The sequence below is a fragment of the Sparus aurata genome, chromosome 21 (genome assembly GCF_900880675.1).
Source record: "Sparus aurata chromosome 21, fSpaAur1.1, whole genome shotgun sequence".
Lineage (NCBI taxonomy): Eukaryota > Metazoa > Chordata > Actinopteri > Spariformes > Sparidae > Sparus > Sparus aurata.
The window spans coordinates 30,636,991-30,658,009 of record NC_044207.1 but is presented as its reverse complement, the minus strand read 5'-3'; the positions used below and the strand labels follow the sequence as shown (position 1 = coordinate 30,658,009).

At 42.6% G+C, this 21,019-nt stretch overlaps 2 protein-coding genes across 3 annotated transcripts; both read left to right on the top strand.

The window, feature by feature from the left end:
* The first annotated feature begins 113 nt into the window (after nucleotides 1-113).
* LOC115572725 (inositol monophosphatase 1-like) lies at nucleotides 114-6,906 on the top strand. Its single transcript, XM_030403152.1, has 9 exons — nucleotides 114-225; nucleotides 869-978; nucleotides 1,452-1,585; nucleotides 5,371-5,475; nucleotides 5,880-5,925; nucleotides 6,015-6,123; nucleotides 6,209-6,317; nucleotides 6,398-6,549; nucleotides 6,652-6,906. The coding sequence occupies exons 2-9, from the start codon at nucleotides 919-921 to the stop codon at nucleotides 6,807-6,809; spliced, it is 873 nt and encodes a 290-aa protein (XP_030259012.1). The 5' UTR covers nucleotides 114-225; nucleotides 869-918; the 3' UTR covers nucleotides 6,810-6,906.
* A 7,045-nt stretch (nucleotides 6,907-13,951) lies between these two features.
* LOC115572727 (inositol monophosphatase 1-like) lies at nucleotides 13,952-17,618 on the top strand. Of its 2 annotated transcripts, XM_030403154.1 has the most exons (9): nucleotides 13,952-14,078; nucleotides 14,937-15,015; nucleotides 15,115-15,248; nucleotides 15,349-15,453; nucleotides 16,022-16,067; nucleotides 16,706-16,814; nucleotides 16,986-17,094; nucleotides 17,180-17,331; nucleotides 17,409-17,618. In XM_030403154.1, exons 2-9 carry the CDS (start codon nucleotides 14,953-14,955, stop codon nucleotides 17,537-17,539), a joined length of 849 nt encoding a protein of 282 aa, XP_030259014.1. In that variant the 5' UTR covers nucleotides 13,952-14,078; nucleotides 14,937-14,952; the 3' UTR covers nucleotides 17,540-17,618. The 2 variants fall into 2 exon arrangements, with proteins under 2 accessions (XP_030259014.1, XP_030259015.1); XM_030403155.1 differs by lacking the exon at nucleotides 13,952-14,078 and having other exon boundaries at nucleotides 14,937-15,025.
* The last annotated feature ends 3,401 nt before the right edge of the window (nucleotides 17,619-21,019 follow it).

The following is a 21,019-nucleotide window of genomic DNA, read 5'->3' as shown; positions in this document are numbered from 1 at the left end:
TTCCTCAAAGAAACCAAGTGACGAGCCGTGACCCTGAGGAAGAGGAGGGTGAGGAAGATGGCATGACGGGGGAGGAGCCTGCTGACCCATATGAGCCGCCATTGGCTGGTTGTTTCACAGGGAGGTGGGAGCTGAGCTCTGATTGGCTGACAGTTGTGTAAAAAGAGGAAAAAGTTCAGAGCAGTTCAGAAAGTTTTTCATCTCCAGAAACTCTCTCGATCCCAGGTACATACACTGGTTCCCTTGGTTTTACTGCTGGTTCTACTGCTGGTTCTACTGCTGGGTCTACTGCTGGGTCTACTGGTTCTTTTCTGTACTTGTGGATTATCTGATGAATCTCATCTCACTTCCTTCTTTCTTCTTTTTCTTCTTGTCTTCTCTTCTTTGTGTCTTTGTGTCGTCTGCTCCTTTGCTTTTCTTCCTAGATTATTTTCTTCTTCTCTTCTTTATTGTTTGTGCTCTCACCTCGTGCTTTTACTTTTCCGGGTCACTGACCTCCCTCGTCTTCATCAGCATCTGTCCTTCCTCTTTTGAATATTTTGATGTCATTGTCTCGCCTCTTTTTCTTCCTCTGTGGTCTCCTATTCCTCTTCTTCTTCTCCTTCTTCTTTTATACTCCTCTTCTACTTTGTGTTGTCTTCTTTATATCTTTAATCAGCTTTCTTTTCCTCTTTTTCATTCATTCTGTTATCTGTTCAGTTTTTTATTTCTAACCCTCTTTTCTTTTACTCTGTTGGTTCTTCTCTTCTTTTTAAATCTCTTCTCATCCTCTCTTATGTTGTCACTGTTTATTCTTCTCCTCATTCGTTCTCATGATTTGTTTTCTTCCTCCTCCTCTCTGGCGTAACTGTTTCATCTGTTCTCACAGGTGGTCTCACTCTTTTGTGGCACTACATCTTCATCATCACTATCTTCATCATGGCCGACTGGACCGCCTGTCTGAACTTTGGCATCTCCGTTACCAAACAGGCTAGTGAGGTAAGAGAGGCACTGACCAATCACCTTAATGTCTAAATAAACTGTCAGACACACGCAAACCAATCAGAGGACACCAAGACAATGATGTCGCAGCCCAGATGTTTGAGATATGAATGATGACTCAGCAGAGTGTCAGAGGTGTTAACGAATAGAAGCAAAGCCTGTGTTGTGTCTGTCCAATCAGCTGCAGGAGGAGGTGAGTTCAGGTTCAGGTCACAGTGTTGTAACGATTGGATAAAAAAGAGTCGAAGAACAATGAAGGTTTCATATCTAACACACACACACACACACACACACCTGACACACACCTGACCCCAGGTACACACACACACACCTGACACACCCGACAAACACCTGACACACTCACACACATGCACACACATACACCTCAGAAACACACACACACATATACATGCACCTGACACTCGCACATACCTGACACGCACGATTTATACCTGTGTGTGTGTTTTCAGATCGTTCTATCAGCGTTTCAGCAGCAAAAAGAAGTGAAGCTGAAAAGTTCTGCAGCTGACCTGGTGACGGAAACAGATCAACGAGTCGAGAAGATCCTGATCTCCAACATCAGGGACCGATACCCACAACACAGGTTCTACTGTATTCTACTGTAGGAACATGTACCCACAACACAGGTTCTACTGTAGGAACACATACCCACAACACAGGTTCTACTGTAGGAACATGTACCCACAACACAGGTTCTACTGTATTCTACTGTAGGAACACATACCCACAACACAGGTTCTGCTGTATTCTACTGTAGGAACACATACCCACAACACAGGTTCTACTGTATTCTACTGTAGGAACATGTACCCACAACACAGGTTCTACTGTAGGAACACATACCCACAACACAGGTTCTACTGTAGGAACACATACCCACAACACAGGTTCTACTGTATTCTCCTGTAGGAACACATACCCACAACACAGGTTCTACTGTAGGAACACATACCCACAACACAGGTTCTGCTGTATTCTCCTGTAGGAACACATACCCACAACACAGGTTCTACTGTATTCTCCTGTAGGAACATGTACCCACAACACAGGTTCTACTGTAGGAACACATACCCACAACACAGGTTCTACTGTATTCTACTGTAGGAACACATACCCACAACACAGGTTCTACTGTATTCTCCTGTAGGAACACATACCCACAACACAGGTTCTACTGTAGGAACACATACCCACAACACAGGTTCTACTGTATTCTACTGTAGGAACATGTACCCACAACACAGGTTCTACTGTAGGAACACATACCCACAACACAGGTTCTACTGTATTCTACTGTAGGAACATGTACCCACAACACAGGTTCTACTGTAGGAACACATACCCACAACACAGGTTCTACTGTAGGAACACATACCCACAACACAGGTTCTACTGTATTCTCCTGTAGGAACACATACCCACAACACAGGTTCTACTGTAGGAACACATACCCACAACACAGGTTCTACTGTATTCTACTGTAGGAACACATACCCACAACACAGGTTCTGCTGTATTCTCCTGTAGGAACACATACCCACAACACAGGTTCTACTGTATTCTACTGTAGGAACACATACCCACAACACAGGTTCTACTGTATTCTCCTGTAGGAACACATACCCACAACACAGGTTCTACTGTAGGAACACATACCCACAACACAGGTTCTGCTGTATTCTCCTGTAGGAACACATACCCACAACACAGGTTCTACTGTATTCTCCTGTAGGAACATGTACCCACAACACAGGTTCTACTGTAGGAACACATACCCACAACACAGGTTCTACTGTATTCTACTGTAGGAACACATACCCACAACACAGGTTCTACTGTATTCTACTGTAGGAACACATACCCACAACACAGGTTCTGCTGTATTCTCCTGTAGGAACACATACCCACAACACAGGTTCTACTGTATTCTCCTGTAGGAACACATACCCACAACACAGGTTCTACTGTAGGAACACATACCCACAACACAGGTTCTGCTGTATTCTCCTGTAGGAACACATACCCACAACACAGGTTCTACTGTATTCTCCTGTAGGAACATGTACCCACAACACAGGTTCTACTGTAGGAACACATACCCACAACACAGGTTCTACTGTATTCTACTGTAGGAACACATACCCACAACACAGGTTCTACTGTAGGAACACATACCCACAACACAGGTTCTACTGTAGGAACACATACCCACAACACAGGTTCTACTGTATTCTCCTGTAGGAACACATACCCACAACACAGGTTCTACTGTAGGAACACATACCCACAACACAGGTTCTACTGTATTCTACTGTAGGAACACATACCCACAACACAGGTTCTACTGTATTCTCCTGTAGGAACACATACCCACAACACAGGTTCTACTGTAGGAACACATACCCACAACACAGGTTCTACTGTATTCTCCTGTAGGAACACATACCCACAACACAGGTTCTACTGTAGGAACACATACCCACAACACAGGTTCTGCTGTATTCTCCTGTAGGAACACATACCCACAACACAGGTTCTACTGTATTCTCCTGTAGGAACATGTACCCACAACACAGGTTCTACTGTAGGAACACATACCCACAACACAGGTTCTACTGTATTCTACTGTAGGAACACATACCCACAACACAGGTTCTACTGTATTCTACTGTAGGAACACATACCCACAACACAGGTTCTACTGTAGGAACACATACCCACAACACAGGTTCTGCTGTATTCTCCTGTAGGAACACATACCCACAACACAGGTTCCACTGTATTCTACTGTAGGAACACATACCCACAACACAGGTTCTACTGTATTCTCCTGTAGGAACACATACCCACAACACAGGTTCTACTGTATTCTACTGTAGGAACACATACCCACAACACAGGTTCTGCTGTATTCTCCTGTAGGAACACATACCCACAACACAGGTTCTGCTGTATTATCCTGTAGGAACACATACCCACAACACAGGTTCTACTGTAGGAACACATACCCACAACACAGGTTCTACTGTATTCTACTGTAGGAAGACATACCCACAACACAGGTTCTACTGTATTCTACTGTAGGAAGACATACCCACAACACAGGTTCTACTGTATTCTACTGTAGGAACATGTACCCACAACACAGGTTCTACTGTATTCTACTGTAGGAACACGTACCCACAACACAGGTTCTACTGTATTCTACTGTAGAAACACGTACCCACAACACAGGTTCTACTGTATTCTACTGTAGGAACATGTACCCACAACACAGGTTCTACTGTAGGAACACATACCCACAACACAGGTTCTACTGTATTCTACTGTAGAAACACGTACCCACAACACAGGTTCTACTGTATTCTACTGTAGGAACACGTACCCACAACACAGGTTCTACTGTATTCTACTGTAGAAACACGTACCCACAACACAGGTTCTACTGTATTCTACTGTAGGAACACATACCCACAACACAGGTTCTACTGTATTCTACTGTAGAAACACGTACCCACAACACAGTATCTACTGTATTCTCCTGTAGGAACACATACCCACAACACAGGTTCTACTGTATTCTACTGTAGAAACACGTACCCACAACACAGGTTCTACTGTATTCTACTGTAGGAACACATACCCACAACACAGGTTCTACTGTATTCTACTGTAGGAACACGTACCCACAACACAGGTTCTACTGTAGGAACACATACCCACAACACAGGTTCTACTGTATTCTACTGTAGAAACACATACCCACAACACAGGTTCTACTGTATTCTATTGTAGGAACACATACCCACAACACAGGTTCTACTGTATTCTATTGTAGGAACACGTACCCACAACACAGGTTCTACTGTATTCTACTGTAGGAACACATACCCACAACACAGGTTCTACTGTATTCTACTGTAGGAACACATACCCACAACACAGGTTCTACTGTAGGAACACATACCCACAACACAGGTTCTACTGTATTCTATTGTAGGAACACGTACCCACAACACAGGTTCTACTGTATTCTACTGTAGGAACACATACCCACAACACAGGTTCTGCTGTATTCTACTGTAGAAACATGTACCCACAATGTAGGTTCTACTGTAGGAACACATACCCACAACACAGGTTCTGCTGTATTCTACTGTAGAAACATGTACCCACAATGTAGGTTCTACTGTAGGAACACATACCCACAACACAGGTTCTGCTGTATTCTACTGTAGAAACATGTACCCACAATGTAGGTTCTACTGTAGGAACACATACCCTCAGCACAGGTTGGAATGACACTTTAGATGAACCTGATTGTGATTTGACAGCAGAACAGGAAACCTTTTGAACTTTGACCCTCAGGTTCATTGGGGAGGAGTCTGTTGCTGCAGGTGAGCGTCTGGAGCTGACTGACAGTCCCACCTGGATCATCGACCCCATCGATGGGACTGTTAACTTTGTACACAGGTGAGAGAGTTGACCCTCTCTTTGATGGCTCCGCCCCCTCAGCGATGGCTATGCCCAATCTGTGGTGTCACACCTAGTCAAACAAAGAGAATTTATACTGTTGTGATAGCTGAGCAGGAACACTGGTTTCATTGAATTGTCTCACCATTTGTTCTGATTGAATCAAGTTATTGATTAAAACATCCTGATGGGGTTAGGCTGAGTGGGTTTCACAATAAGTCCGCCAAGAGATTCAGCTCACACCCCCTCCATCTCCTTAATCTACATACCCTCATACATCATCGTCTTCCTACACCTGTGTCCATATATTTCTATATATCCATCTATATCATGTATTTCTAGATAGACCTGCAGTAACAACCCATAGAACTGTGGTCACATATGTGACTCGTTTCTCCTGACAGGTTTCCATTTGTGGCCATCTCCATCGCCTTCACCGTCAACAAGCAGGTAAACTCAGTCGCAGATCGGAGGTCAGGGGTCGGAGGTCGGGGGGTCCGACAGGAAGTGGACTGACATGTAGTTTTTGTTGCTGTCAGACGGAGTTTGGGATTGTGTACAGCTGTGTGGAAGACAAACTGTTCTACGCTCAGAGAGGAAGAGGAGCGTTCCTGAACGGAGAGCCACTGCACGCCTCCGGGCAGGAAGGTGACATCACTCACACCTGTGACATCACACATACTCACATAGGTGGTATTGGATTTGTTCTGACTGTTCTGTGTCCTCTAATCAGACGTCAGCAAGTGTGTGGTGGTGACGGAGATTGGGGCGGAGCGCGATGACCTCGCCCTGTCCACCATGACCTCCAACATCTTCAGACTGCTGCAACTACCTGTACACGGGTAAATAAATGTTTCACAGTAACTTCAATCAATCAATCAATCAATCAAGTGTTTTACTAAAACACTTCCAATATTTCCAGCGTGCGTGCGTTGGGGACGGCAGCGGTCGACATGTGTCAGGTGGCGACAGGTGGAGCCGACGCCTACTATCACATCGGGATGCACTGCTGGGACATTGCTGCCTCTGCTCTCATCGTCCAGGAAGCCGGAGGTGTTGTCACGGATACGGACGGTCTGTAGCAAACATGTCATATACGTCATCTGGGATGTCACATCTCACCTATGTGTACCTGCTGGCAGCGTGTGCTCCTCTCATTGGTCCATGTCTCTTCAGGCTCAGAGTTTGACATGATGTCCAGGAGAGTCATCGCCGCCAGCTCCTCCGCTGTGGCCAGCCGCATCGCTCAGGTCATCCAGGCGTTCCCCTGTCGCCATGATGACGAGGATCCCTACAAGTGTGTGTGTGGAGCTGCGGGCGTGAACAGAGTGTAGTCATCTGACACCAGTCTGATGGCGCACTTTCAGCAGAATGTCGTCATGTTGCGTGACGTGATTTAAAAACCTTAAATAAACCTGAAAACACCTGTAACCTGTAACACTCCTGTAACACACCTGTGACACACCTGTGACCTCTAACCCCACTTAGTAGTAGTAGTAGTAGTTTTTTTTTAAAGAGTTTTTTTGGCCTTTTAAGGCTTTATTGAAAGTACAGCTAAAGATATGTGTTATGCCCCAGTCTAGGGGGCCTAGGACACAACATGAAAAAGCCCCATCTTCCCCAAGTCCCAAGTGGCCACAAACAATGATTTGGTTGAATACTAAGAAAAAGGTTTTATTTACAAAAATAGTTAAAGTGACAACAATAGATAATGATATATATAAACTGAGCTATAGGCTTCAGGGTGGACTAAGGCCAAAATAACAAACAAAAGATTCCTGTCTAGGAAATAATAAACCTTACCTAACCAAACTTAAGAAGAAACAAATGACACAAGATTTACCTCCCTAACTAAATAAACAGGAAAAAACAATGTTAACAAAACTGGCAGTCCACCCTTACTACTCAAAGAAACTAAACTACTCAAAAGGACTACAAAGCTGAACTGAAGTGTGGCCGGTTGGGAGATGAGGAGGATGAGGAATGCCTGCTGCCATCAGGCGTCCGCCATCTTGGCTCTTTATAAACCAGGTAGTTTTCAGTCTGCAGCCAATCAAGAGCCAGGGCCTGGAACCACTCCACCAATCATGGCACGGCTATGGCACACACACCTATTTGCATAAACGATTGAAAGCAGAAAAAAAACCACAGGGCACACACACACAGCACATTGGCTAAAAAATGACTGCAGTCATAACATATGACAGGAAACAGGGAGAGAGAGAGGGAGTGACATGCAGCACAGGGACCCAGGTCTGCTGCAGAGCCTCTGTACATGGGACGCTCGCTCTACCCACTGAGCTAAACGGCACCCCAAAGTAGACATCATTCTGATTGTTCCCTGAAGCCAATCTGTGAACTGAAATTCCAATTAAATGACATCTACAACAAAACGAAGAGTGTGAACATTCAGGCTGGAAGGTAAAGTTGACAAAGGACAGACAGACAAACCGCCGGCGTGGCAGATGAAACAAAAAGACTCAAGCTTTACAAAACCAGCTATAATAAACAAGAATGGGGATGTAGTGACTGGTGACGATGTATTTAAAGATTATTTTTTTTACCAGACTTTATAAATCTACATTTATAGTCTAAGTCTAAAGCCCAGTCTAAGCAAATGGAGGAACTAATTACTGAACAGGAAGATAGAAATGCAATTTTATCATTCAAGTAGCTAAATCAGCGGGATTGGAAAGGCTACCAGTAGAATATTATGAAGAATATTTTGATATCCTGATGCCTGTACTGACAGCTGTATGTAGGAAGCACACTTTAAATGAGGCTTCAGTAACATTGATTTTGAAGAGAGACAACAAACCCTTTGAGCCACGTCGCTTTAGACCCGTAAGTCGGATCAATGTGGGTGTAAAATTCTTACTAAGTCTTACACATGGACCAAGTCGGCTTTGCTAAAGAGCGCTCATCATCAGACACCATTAGACCTTTATTGCATTTTATCTTGGCAAGCTCTAATGAAGACACACCCACAGCTTAACCCTGACCATTTTTTTTAATGTGTTAAAATGAGCGACACACCAGCAGTCTGAAGTCATCTCGTATCAGAAAGAAGATCCTCTGAGTCCTTCGCTGTCAGGTTCATTTCTAGAGCCACCAGACACACATTATGGGGTCGAGGTTGTGAACACAAATTATTTTTGTAAGCAGATGATATTTTATTACTGATCTCAGACCCTGGTAAATCTATCCCTCTAGTTTTAAGCAAGATTGAGTCATTTTCAGAGACCTGTGGGTACCAATTGATTGTCAAGAGCTGGATGCTATGTCCGTCTCCAGGACATGTTCAAGTGGAGTCCAGAGGGCATGAAGTACTCGGGGTTGACATTTAAGGAGTAATGTCGAAATGAACATTCAAGCTTTACTTCAGGATATAAGGAACAATCTGGAAAGGTGAAAAATAATTCATCTTAGCCTGCGGAGCAAAATAAATACCACTAAGATGGTGATAGCTCTTCAATTTAAATACATATCAATGATGTTACCACTAAATATACCCAATAAGATATTTCAACAATATAATCAAATGGTAAGAGACTATTTATAGAATGGGAAAAGGTCAAGGAACAGCTTTAAGAAACTATGCACTCCCAAATGTGGAAATATATAATTTGTCATGTGAAATGGCAAAGTTTTTTTTTTCCACAATATGTTTATTGTCATTTTTCTTAGAACAACCCAACAATAAACATAACAGTAATATCGGCAATGCAATTTAATTTAGGACTACACATACTCACATTCCCCAGACACACACATTCTCGCACACCTGCACACCCTCATCTCCTTGCACCTATCTAAAGTAAAATAGAAATAAAATAAAATAAATATTTTCCATCATCATTTACGATTTTCTTTCAAGTAGGGCCCCCCCTTCCATCTTTAATTATATTCATATATGGTTCCCAAAGCTTAGCAAAGTCTTTCCGTTTGCCCTTAGCAATGTAAGTTAGTCTTTCCAGACCAACACAGTGCGATAGTTCCTTTATCCACATCCGTAGTGATGGTGCTTCCATGCTCTTCCAACACAGCGCGATTGCCCTCCTGGCCTGGAGAAGTCCAAAGTCCAATAGTTTAGTCTGTTTCAAGGTCTGTTTAAAGTTCTTCGGATATATTCCAAGCAAACAGAGCCCGGCATTTAAAGGGACTTTGTTGTTAAGCAAGTCTGACAAACATTTTAAAACATCCTTCCAAAAATCTTGGATCTTTACACATTGACAATGAAATAGAGTCCCTTTCTCAGTCAAGCATTTAGAACACACATCAGGGATATTAGCAGACATATGATGAAGCCTGACAGGGGTTATATACATCCTCATAAGCCACTTATATTGGAGTAATTTAAACCTTGTATTTATTGTCTGTGTTTGTGCTCTTAAACAAGCGTTGTTCCAATCCGTCTCATCAATATCCTCCTTAATATCCAGCTTCCAAGCATGTAGTTTATCGCGTGCTGATTCAGGGCTATTTGCAACTAATATGTTGTAATATCTAGATACATGTCCTTTCCTTCCTAAATTTACAAGTGTAACTTCCTCAAGTTTTGATAAAGGTGGTATACACATTATCTGTTCGGATTTTTTTGACAGAAAACTTTTTAACTGCAAATATTTGAAGAAGTGTTTTTTTGGAATTTGATATCTCAAACGCAGCTGATCAAAGGAAAGCAAAACTCCATCCTTGTAAAGATCCATCATTTTCTGAATGCCTTTCACATTCCATAACCTAAATCCTCCATCTTTCTTGCCGGGTGTGAACTGTGCATTACCCCAAATAGGCGTGAATTGAGACAGTGCTGGCATGTCACCCACATGCTTATGTGCAGCATGCCATATTGAAATTGTATTTTTGAGAAACGGATTTTTTGTGTGCTTTTTTAATGTTTTTATGTCAGAGGAATATATATACAACTTTAATGGTAGATCCGGAACGGACTCCTGTTCAATGTTTACCCAGGCTGGGGGCGCCGCTGTGTAAAAATAGCACGATGCTGCAGTCAGTTGGGAAGCCATATAGTACCATCTAAGATTTGGAAGTTGAAGCCCCCCTCTTTCATAAGGCAAATATAGTAGATTAAGGCGAAGTCTAGCTTTTCTATTATTCCAAATAAATTGACCAAATAGTTTATTAAGTTTATCATAGAACTTGTTTGACAATGGCAATGGAAGTGTTTGAAAATAGTATAAAAATTTAGGTAAAACTGACATTTTTATAAGATTTATTCGACCCATCATGGAGATAGGCAAATTAGACCATCGATTCAGTAATTCAGTTACATCATCCACCAGAGGGTCATAGTTTATTGAGATTATTTCACTGAGTTCAGGAGTAATTTTAACACCCAAGTATCTGAAACCTTCAGTAGTTATCATAAATGGGGTATCTATTATGGGACTATGTCTTTCTTCCTTAATGAGAAACATTAACACTGATTTAGAATTATTAATTTTATATCCGGATATCCCTCCAAAAGTTTCAATTAATCTCATTAGACTAGGAATACTATTTTTTAAATTTGTCAGGAAAAATATGATATCATCCGCATATAAAGAGATGCGATGATCCACCTTCCCAATTGTTATACCTGATAAACTCTTATGGACTCTTACAGCCATAGCTAGGGGTTCAATTGCTAATGTGAAAAATGGCAAAGTTAGTGAAACACTGGACATAATACAATACTCGCCTGGATAAAAAATAAAGAAAAATCTTTACAGCCTCTTTTAAACCCATACAAGTCCGGTACAGGTGAGACAAACAGGTGGAGAAATAAAGCCCTTATAAAAGCACAACCAGTGGGTAGTGTCCGAGGCTCATTACAGGAAAATCTCAAATAGACACGTTTATTCTGTACAGACAGGGAAACAGCTGTCAGGGCAGCGGTACAGGTGAGATCAGTGATTGCACAGAGTTGAACAATAGGACTGTATAAAATATTTTCAGCCAATGAGCAGCCTTTTCAGACTCAACAAGGGGTTAGAGGAAGCCAATAAGATACCTTTATAATAAAAGCTTTTACATGACTAAATAACAGGGGGCTTTTATTGTGAAGGAGTTATAGGAAATTAAACATGTCTGTAAATGAATCAGCGGAGCCTCTCTGTTAGCGGTGATGATTCGAAGGTGCTGCAGGGGTCAGGACACGCGTCACAGGTTTAAGACTTACCTTTAAGCAGGCAGACCAGCTGTGGTGGAAACACAAAACCCAGGCTGTGCCGAGTCCAACTCAGTAGAGCCAGGCCAGCAGGTGTCACCTGGTGAACAGGTCGGACTGCCACACTCAGTTATGTCGGCTTGGTTTGGTGTCAGTTGTGTTTGTTGATGAATGTTTCATGACTGCAGCAGGAGCAGTTTTAAAGAGCTGGGAGAACAGAAAGAGCCCAGAATTGAGATTCAGATGAAGAAAACCGGCTGCCTCTTTTGAAAAAGGGGCATTTTCTGACGTCAGGGATAATTTCTTTCTATTTATGAAAGGCTCATGACAAAGTTTGTATGAGAAATGTTTAAAGACTGTCTCTCTGCTCGCTTTGTTTGCTGCTTTGTTTCTAATGTCTGTGTGTAGAATATTTAATTTAAAGAAAATCAATACAAATTTAAATGACAAAAACCTAAATGTCTCATTAGTTATCAAATTTATGTCTTTTTTAAAAAGTCAAGAGGGGAGAAAAATCACCAAACTGCAGAGTGACCCTTTAATGACCCTTCGTCAGGTGAAGATGATGTCATCAAGGCCCACCCTGGTGTCAGGCCAGCTGACAGAGCTCCCCTTTACCCCCAATTCTCTTTCTGATAAATGTGGCGGTTTAAAGTTTTTGCCTGTTAAACTTGCAAACTTCTATAAACAAGCCGTGGACACACGAGACACAACTTCTCCTCACACATCTCGTGTATCTTATGGAACAATCAACATGCTGTAGACTGAAATCAGACCCTATTTCATGAAGATTAGTTTGACCGAGGTATTGTGTTTATTTATGAGCTTCTAGATGATTCAGGTATCTATAATTATAGTTATAGCTACTGATGAAGGATTGACCCAACAAAGAGGATTAGAGGTCTGTCGCTCTTTGCATCCAGAATAATTAAAGTTACCTACTAGATTACTCTCTCTGATTTAAGGTTGTTTCTTTCTCAGGTGTGATTCCTGTGCTGTGGCTTGGTGGATTTCAGCGAACGTTCTCGTAATAATGTTTACATCAGGTGTGTTTTTACTTCCTGTCAGCGTTGGAGAGATATTTCCTGACATCAGCAGGATGTCTGGACTGAATTTAACAGATTTCTTGTCCCCAGTAAAGTTAAAGACGTTCATATTAATCTCTTACATAGATTCTGTCCCTGTAATGTGTCCCCTTCATGTTCCTCCTGCAGAGAAGAGGTCGGGTCTTTCTACTAACTTATGGACTCAAGTGTCTCCATTAATACCACAGTCTCATGAGGTTCTGGTCACTATCACAGAAGTTCTGTTCTTATGTTTGAGTGTTGGATCTAATAATGAGTATTTGTTTGTTTGTTTGTTTTTTTGCACCCACTGCTGCTGTGACAAAATAATTTCCCAGTCTGGAATCAATCAAGTAATTCTAATCTATTCTATTCTATTCTATTCTAAATTAATGATGTGATAAAATTGCTGTGTCTGTTGGGTAAATATATATTCATAACAACAGATTTCTTGTTTATTATTGTTAAATGAAACTTTGTTTTCTGTTGAACTGAACACAGAAAAGCTTTAAAGACATCCAGCCTGTTGAAACATGTTGTGACCGACTGCAGGTAGAACATTATCTAGTGTTTATATCATTTGTTACATTACACGTGTTATTGTCTGCTTGTGTTTTTTGTTTTTCTTTAATGGATTTTTTTATTGTGTTTTAATACTCCATGTTGCTCCATGTTATTTATATTTTGTCTTTAATATGCTAATATAGTTTGATAAAAAAAATAAAAAAGACAAAGCCCCTCTAAGTTTGAGCTGTTAGTGAGCAGGTCAGCCACACCCAGGCTGGAGTGATGCATCATGGTCATCCCTGCAATCAGCTGATGGAGGGCTGCAGTCATAGACATACACACACACACAGACACACACACACACAGACACACACACACACACACACACACACACACACACACACACAGACACAGAGACACACACACACACACACACACACACACACACACACACACACAGACACACACACAGACACACACACAGACACACACACACAGACACACACACACACACACACACACACACACACACACACACACACACAGACACACACACACACACACACAGACACACACACAGACACACACACACAGACACACACACAGACACACACACACACACACACAGACACACACACACACACACACACAGACACACACACACACACACACACACAGACACACACACACACACAGACACGTCTGTGGCTGCAGTCTGTAAATGGTGAACTGTTGTAGTTTCCTGACTGACCGGCAGGAGGCAGCATCTCTCTGCTCGAAGAAGAAGAAACCCGGAAGTGAGCGTACAGACCGGTGACCTCAGCAGCAGCAGCAGCGGCAGAGTACCGTCCCACTAAGTACAGGTAATAGATTACTGTGTTGTCGTCGACACGTTTGTTTGTTTGTCTTGTTGTTGTTGACGTGTTGGTTCCGGTAGAAGAGAGAAGAAGAGTTTATTCTCTGACTGTACAGTTTGTGTTGTGTTTGACATCCGCTGCACCAGACTCCGTTCATAATCTGCTGGTTTCACACTGCTGTCTTTTTTTTAAAAGACACACGCTTCCTGGCACGTCATCACGTACTGTCGGTTAATACGGCATATGAATAATCCATCAGTCAACACCTCTCATTGATTAACAATCAATAATCAGAACCAAAAGTACAGACAGCTTCCACCTGCAGACACACAGCCACTTTTAATCTCCGGAACCTGAAGCTCCGAACCTCCCTGTGTTTGTCCCGTTTTATCATAATTGTTTTTAGTATTAGAATTATTAGTATTACTGTTGTTGTTGTTGTTGTTGTTGTTGTTGTTGTAAGTCATCCTGCCTCTCTAACATATCTTTGTCACAAGTATTTGTTTGAATCAAAGATCATCATGAAGTCAGAGTTTGTCTTAAACTGTAAGATTATTGAATGAAGTCTGGTGCAGAATTATTTAAAAGAAAGAAATCACATTGACTGACAGGATGAAAGGAGAGTGTGCAGATATTATTGATTATTTAGATTAGATAGATAGATAGATAGATAGATAGATAGATAGATAACTTTGAATTATCTATGAATTATTGATTCACCTGTCAGGAGTCTGATCACAGCAGATCACTTTGATAGGCCAGAAAACTTAACCAGTCCATCAGTGAGTCCGTCCAATCAGTGAGCAGTCCCTGACCCACAGATCAGGGATCAGTCTGACTTCTCCTGTCTGATCTCCTTATAAGGAGCTGCTCCTCCAACATGACCGACCTCTGGCAGAACTCCATGGATCACGCTGTCGCCGCGGCACGAAGAGCCGGACAGGTCACATATTGTGTGTGTGCGTGTGTGAGAGAGAAAGACTGTATCAATCAGGTGTATTGATGACTATTGATTAGGTGTATTGATGACTGTATTGATCAGGTGGTGCAGCAGGCTCTGCAGGACGACAGGAAGGTGATGACAAAGAGTTCGTCTGTTGATCTGGTGACACAAACTGACCAGAGGGTTGAGCAGCTCATCATCCAATCAGTGAAGGAGAAGTTCCCCACACACAGGTAAGAAGCTCCACCTCCCTCAGTGTTTGTGTTACTGATTATTGATTATCAACCAGATCCCCAGATCAATACTGTCTGTGGTTATTATATATCTGGTCAGGTTCATAGGGGAGGAGTCAGTGGCAGCAGGTGAACCTTGTGTCCTGACTGATGACCCCACCTGGATCATCGACCCCATCGACGGGACGACCAACTTTGTTCACGCGTAAGTTTTTTCATTGAAACACAGTGACATCATCATGCCAGTATCAGCTGACATCACTTCCTGTCACAATGAAATACAAATGAATCAGCCACAGGCTGAACATATTCACAGGTTTTGTTCTCCAACATAAATCATCATTAATGTCTCACAGTTTAATCCTGAAGCTCTTCATGTGTTAGAAACAGTTAGCGGTTGCTAACGAGTGTCTGAATGAGACTACAGAGGTTGTCGGGGACATTAAACGTCCTCACAGCGAACACGGAGACTCATCTACTCACTAGTCCGTCTTTACCGGCCACTTTAGTTACACACTGTTCTAACTCTGACTTTACAACTTGTACATTGATCAGTTTATAGAAAACCTGGATAGTAATTGTGCAGTCAGACTCTTAGTGGTGGAGACGTTTCAGTCATGTGACCGTGATGTCGTCTGTTTGTAGCCTAGCATTAGCTTCTTACTGCTACACAGTTAATTTAGCTTCTGCCCAGAGCAGACAAACAGAGAGGGACAGTAGGGGAGGGGGATACGAGGGGTGATTAGTTGGTTCACAGAGCTTGTCTTTGACAGATTTCCTTTTGTGGCTGTTTCCATCGGATTCTCCGTCAACAAGCAGGTGAGGTCACCACGGTCCACTTTCTGGACTAAAAACTACCAGTGATGGAATGTAACTAAGTACTTTTACTCAAGTACTGCAATAAGTTAAATGATGATGTACTTGTACTCTACTTGAGTATGACCATTGTCAGCTACTTTATACTTTCACTACACAACAGTAATGGCATTAGTTACTGGATACTCTACAGATTACATGCTGCATCAGGGCCAAAGTAGCTCTTCAAATTAATTCATTTTTTCATCAATCCGGTAAAAAATACTGATTCTGATAAATCTATAGCATAGTGTGGTAAAGCATAGCAGTATTAGTACACACCGTGACAGTATTAGTCCTACGGTGTATTAGTACCACAGTGCACACAGTGTACACAGTATTAGTACCACAGTGCACACAGTGTACACAGTATTAGTACCACAGTGCACACAGTGTACACAGTATTAGTACCACAGTGCACACAGTGTACACAGTATTAGTACCACAGTGTACACAGTATTAGTACCACAGTGTACACAGTATTAGTACCACAGTGTACACAGTATTAGTACCACAGTGCACACAGTGTACACAGTATTAGTACCACAGTGTACACAGTATTAGTACCACAGTGTACTGCAGTGTGCCGTGTGGCGGTCCAGGTGGAGTTCGGGGTCGTCTACAGCTGCCTTGAGGACAAGATGTTCACGGCGAGGCGGGGGAGGGGAGCCTTCTGTAACGGAGAGCCGCTGCAGGTTTCCCATCAAACAGGTCAGTGATCAATAACACTCATCATTTAGTCATGGAACCAGGAAGTGTTTTTTTTCACATGTGACCCAATCTGAATACATCTGAACCAGACTGATAAAAACAGTAAGTGCCATAAAGCTGTGATCCAATCAGAGAGCAGGATTTGACCCATGCGACCTTCTGTTGTGTCAGACATCAAACAGTCGATCATCGCCACCGAGTTCGGGTCCAGCAGAGACCCCGAAGCTGTCGACAAGATCTTCTCCAGCCTGAGGAACGTCCTCTGCATCCCCATACACGGGTAACAACTACACACGTGGTATTAACACTGCAGTAATACTACGGATACTGCAGTAACGTGACAGTTTATGTATATATGTTGTCAGTGTACGTGGAGCGGGCACTGCAGCTGTCAACATGTGTCTGGTGGCGTCCGGTTGCGTTGAAGCGTATTATGAGACGGGGATACATGTTTGGGACGTGGCCGCTGGCTCGCTGATCGTCTCAGAGGCCGGAGGAGTCCTGATGGACACGGAGGGTAAAGACTCACACAGACACACAGACACACACACTGAGCACGCTCAGTTTAGAGACATGGTATCTCCCTGTGCTCAGGAGGAGAAGTGGACTTGATGTCCAGAAGAATCGTTGCTGCCAACAACAGAACTATCGCAGAGAGGATCATCAGAGAGATCGACCCGTTCAGTCCAACCAGAGACGATGCTCCGTCTAAGTCCAGTCAGTGAGGATGTGTTCTCAGGGAAACCACAGATTTTGTTTGACTAGTTTTCAAAGTTTGTGATAATAAACATAAAAATAAAAACATGTGTTTGTTTGATTTCACTTCTGTCTAGTTTCTGCCTGAAGACAACAGGTGCACGTCTCAGTTGATGAAGCTGCCCTCATTCCTCCGTCCTTACATCCGTCCAGTGGGGGGCAGCCTCGAGTCGAGAGCTTCTGACAACAACAAACATGGCGGCCGTAAAGGCGGTTGTGATAATGTACCTGTTAGGAGGTAGGGTCGTAGAGGTCGATGGTCTGTGAGGTCATCAAACACGTTGCAACATGTGGACAGATAATTGTCTCCACTGATATTACCAATGAGACAACCAGACAACAGATGTCCTCTCCAGTATTTGAAGATGTCTGCCATCCGTATTTGCGGTGCAGATGAGTGAGTTTGGAGCTGACCAGAGGAGAGTAAAAAGAGAACCATATGACGCGACTGTAGCCGCCATGATATGACGACGTCGCCCCTGCTGAGGAGGAACTATGAAGAACTCAGTTGTGATGGAAAAGCACCTGAACTGAGTGGAGTAGAGCCGAGCTGTACTGTGTAGTGGAGAAGGGGCAACACACGCGCTATGACGATCGTCCTCTCAGATGCGGCTGCGTCTCTCCAGGTCACTGTGTGAGAGAAAGAAAAGCTCTGACTTGCTTGAGCAGACGTTGTTTGGTGTCACCTGCTGATTTGCATAATTTAAACATCTAGCCCGCCGAACCTTCCAATCCGGCCCGGTTCAGCACCTGGACAGTGCACTGCAGACCTGCAGCATTTGTTTTCATCCAAACTTTGCAAACGTGGTCGGGATTTGTAGAAGACATATGTATGGTGCTCACTAGCCTCTGCTGTTCCTAGAAATAATGCATCTCTGTGCAGAGAGGGATAAAGGCTATGAAAAAGTGATCCCAAGTCTCCGCTTTCCCGCTAAGCAGAGGGAGAGAGAAATTACACAGAATACAAATTGCTTTAAAAATTTTTTTTCACCTTCAAAAAAAGTACGCACAGTGCGTATAGGATTCCAGCTGGCGGCGCCACTGGTGATGTCAGCTGGTAATGGACTGTTTTAGCTGTAAACTGAGCACAAACAGACAAATCAACAAATCTTCATTGTAAATCTTACACATGATTTTAATTAAATATCTAATTGGGCAGATATCTGAGTGATGTGCTCTGATGTTTGTCATTAATATATTTGAAGAGTGTTAGCTCCAACACTCCCCTGATGCTCCAGGATCATTGCACTGTCTACTAGCTACAAGGCTAACTGAGCTAACTAGCTAATGGCAGGTACAGTATTAGGAACATGAAAGGCACGAAACTACTACATAACTTTTTTTTTATCAGCTGGATAATCTGTTGGTGAGTGATAGTGGTGTAAGAAGCAGCAGAGAGAATCATCCTGATGACGTTGCTCACTTCCACCACCTCCTCTCTGACTTCACCTCGACTGTATCAGCAGACAAATCTGCCTTCTACCTGTCAAAGATTGACTCCTCTGCCTCCAACCCCAGGAAACTATTCTTGTAAGGTGCAGGGAAAATCATAGGCGGTTCTTTCGTTTCAAAAATACTTTCATTTATTGACTATTAACAAATGTAAAACTTTGGGGAAAGGTGAAGGGGAACAAAAGGTTTCTTGAGTCTCCGGAGCCACCTGGCACGTGTCCCCAGCTTAACTTTAATTGCTGGGGAACACCCCCACACTCCAGGAGTGACATCACGCTCCAGGTGAAGGTGATTCCCTCATCAAGCTGCCAATAGACTCAACAATTCTCCTTATTCTCTTCCCTCCTCACCCCTCCTCACCCCTCCTCCTCCTTCCTCCCTCACTGCTGATGACTTTGCAACTTACTTTGCCAAGAAAGTAAAAGACGTCAGCTCCTCATTTACTCCTCTGCCTATCCAGAAAGAACCTCCTCCAACACTCACCTCTGATGGCCTCACCTGCTTCAGTCCTCTCTCCTCTGAAGATGTTCTCACACTAGTGACGTCTAACCGGGCCACCACCCTAACCCTCAAACCGATTCCCTCCTCCCTTCTCCAAAACATCTCTTATGACATCCTGCCATTCCTCACCTCTCTGATCAGCTCCTCCCTCACTTCAGGCCTCCAGCTCCTTTTAACACAGCCACAGTAAAGCCGCTCCTAAAGAAACCCTCCCTGGACTCAGCTGACTCAGCTCTAACCTGGTTCACATCATACCTGACAAATCTCACCTTTCAGGTCACCTGGAACGGCTCCTTGTCCAAATCCTGCTTTCTGGAAACTGGTGTCCCTCAAGGCTCAGTATCAGGACCGGTTCTATTTTCACTATACACTAGATCAGCAGTTTTTAAACAGGGCTCCCCTGACCTCCGGGGGTCTGCGAGCCGCATCATTAAAAATTGGATAAGTACACATGGGAACCACTGCGGCAATAAAACAAAACTACTGATCCACTTACTCCTGCTTACGTTAGCTTTCGGCCAGTCAAAACTCTCATATGATTGTATCTCGAGCTTGGTTTTATTGAGAACAGCGACGGAAGACCAAAATGTGTTGTGTGTCTTCAGGTGCTAGCTAATGTAGCCATGAAGTCCGCTGTAATGTAATAAGCTTGTGAGCCTTAGAGGTACCTGTAGGAGAGTGATGTTATACGGAAGTACAACAAGCAGCATGTCTAGGAATGCTACTGGTTAATTTAATTTAACTTTAAATATGAAGACAACTGACTTCATAATATGTGAATCATATGTGTAAAATTGTAATAATAATAATAATAATGATAATAATAATGATAACGATAATATATATATAAACTATATATGGTACATATTTATAATAGTAGCCTACTCTAACTTTACTTTTGTAATCATGAAACGTTATTGTTTACATTATCATATGTTATAATGCTGCTGCAGCTTCTGATCTTGATCTGCAGACTTTGTTCAATTTTTTCTCCATGACTGTTATTATTAGTACTTAGATTATCAAAAATCACAGTTGGTGGGTTAGGGTTAGCATGTTGGTGCTTTTTATTCCCACGGATGTCACATTTACATGTCAGGATCTGGTTATTGTAGACAGATATGATTATTAGTATGTGATTTTGAGATATCCAAACTGCCCATAAAACTTTCCATAAAAACCCCTCATCATTTAATTTCATTTACCATAATATTTCATGTTATTTTCATAATAACTTTATATAACTTTCATTGTATATAGTACTTTATTGTTCCTATATTTGTCCTTATATTTTGACTGATATTCTATCTATCTATCTATCTATCTATCTATCTATCTATCTATCTATCTATCTATGTACTTGGTGGTTATATGATATACCTTATGAAAGCTGTATGTTTTCATGCACTAAATGTACAAACGTCAGTATCCGCGGTGCTCAAGCACATGAGTTAGTTCCTCTGTGTTGGAACTATGTTAAATTACATCGTCTCTAT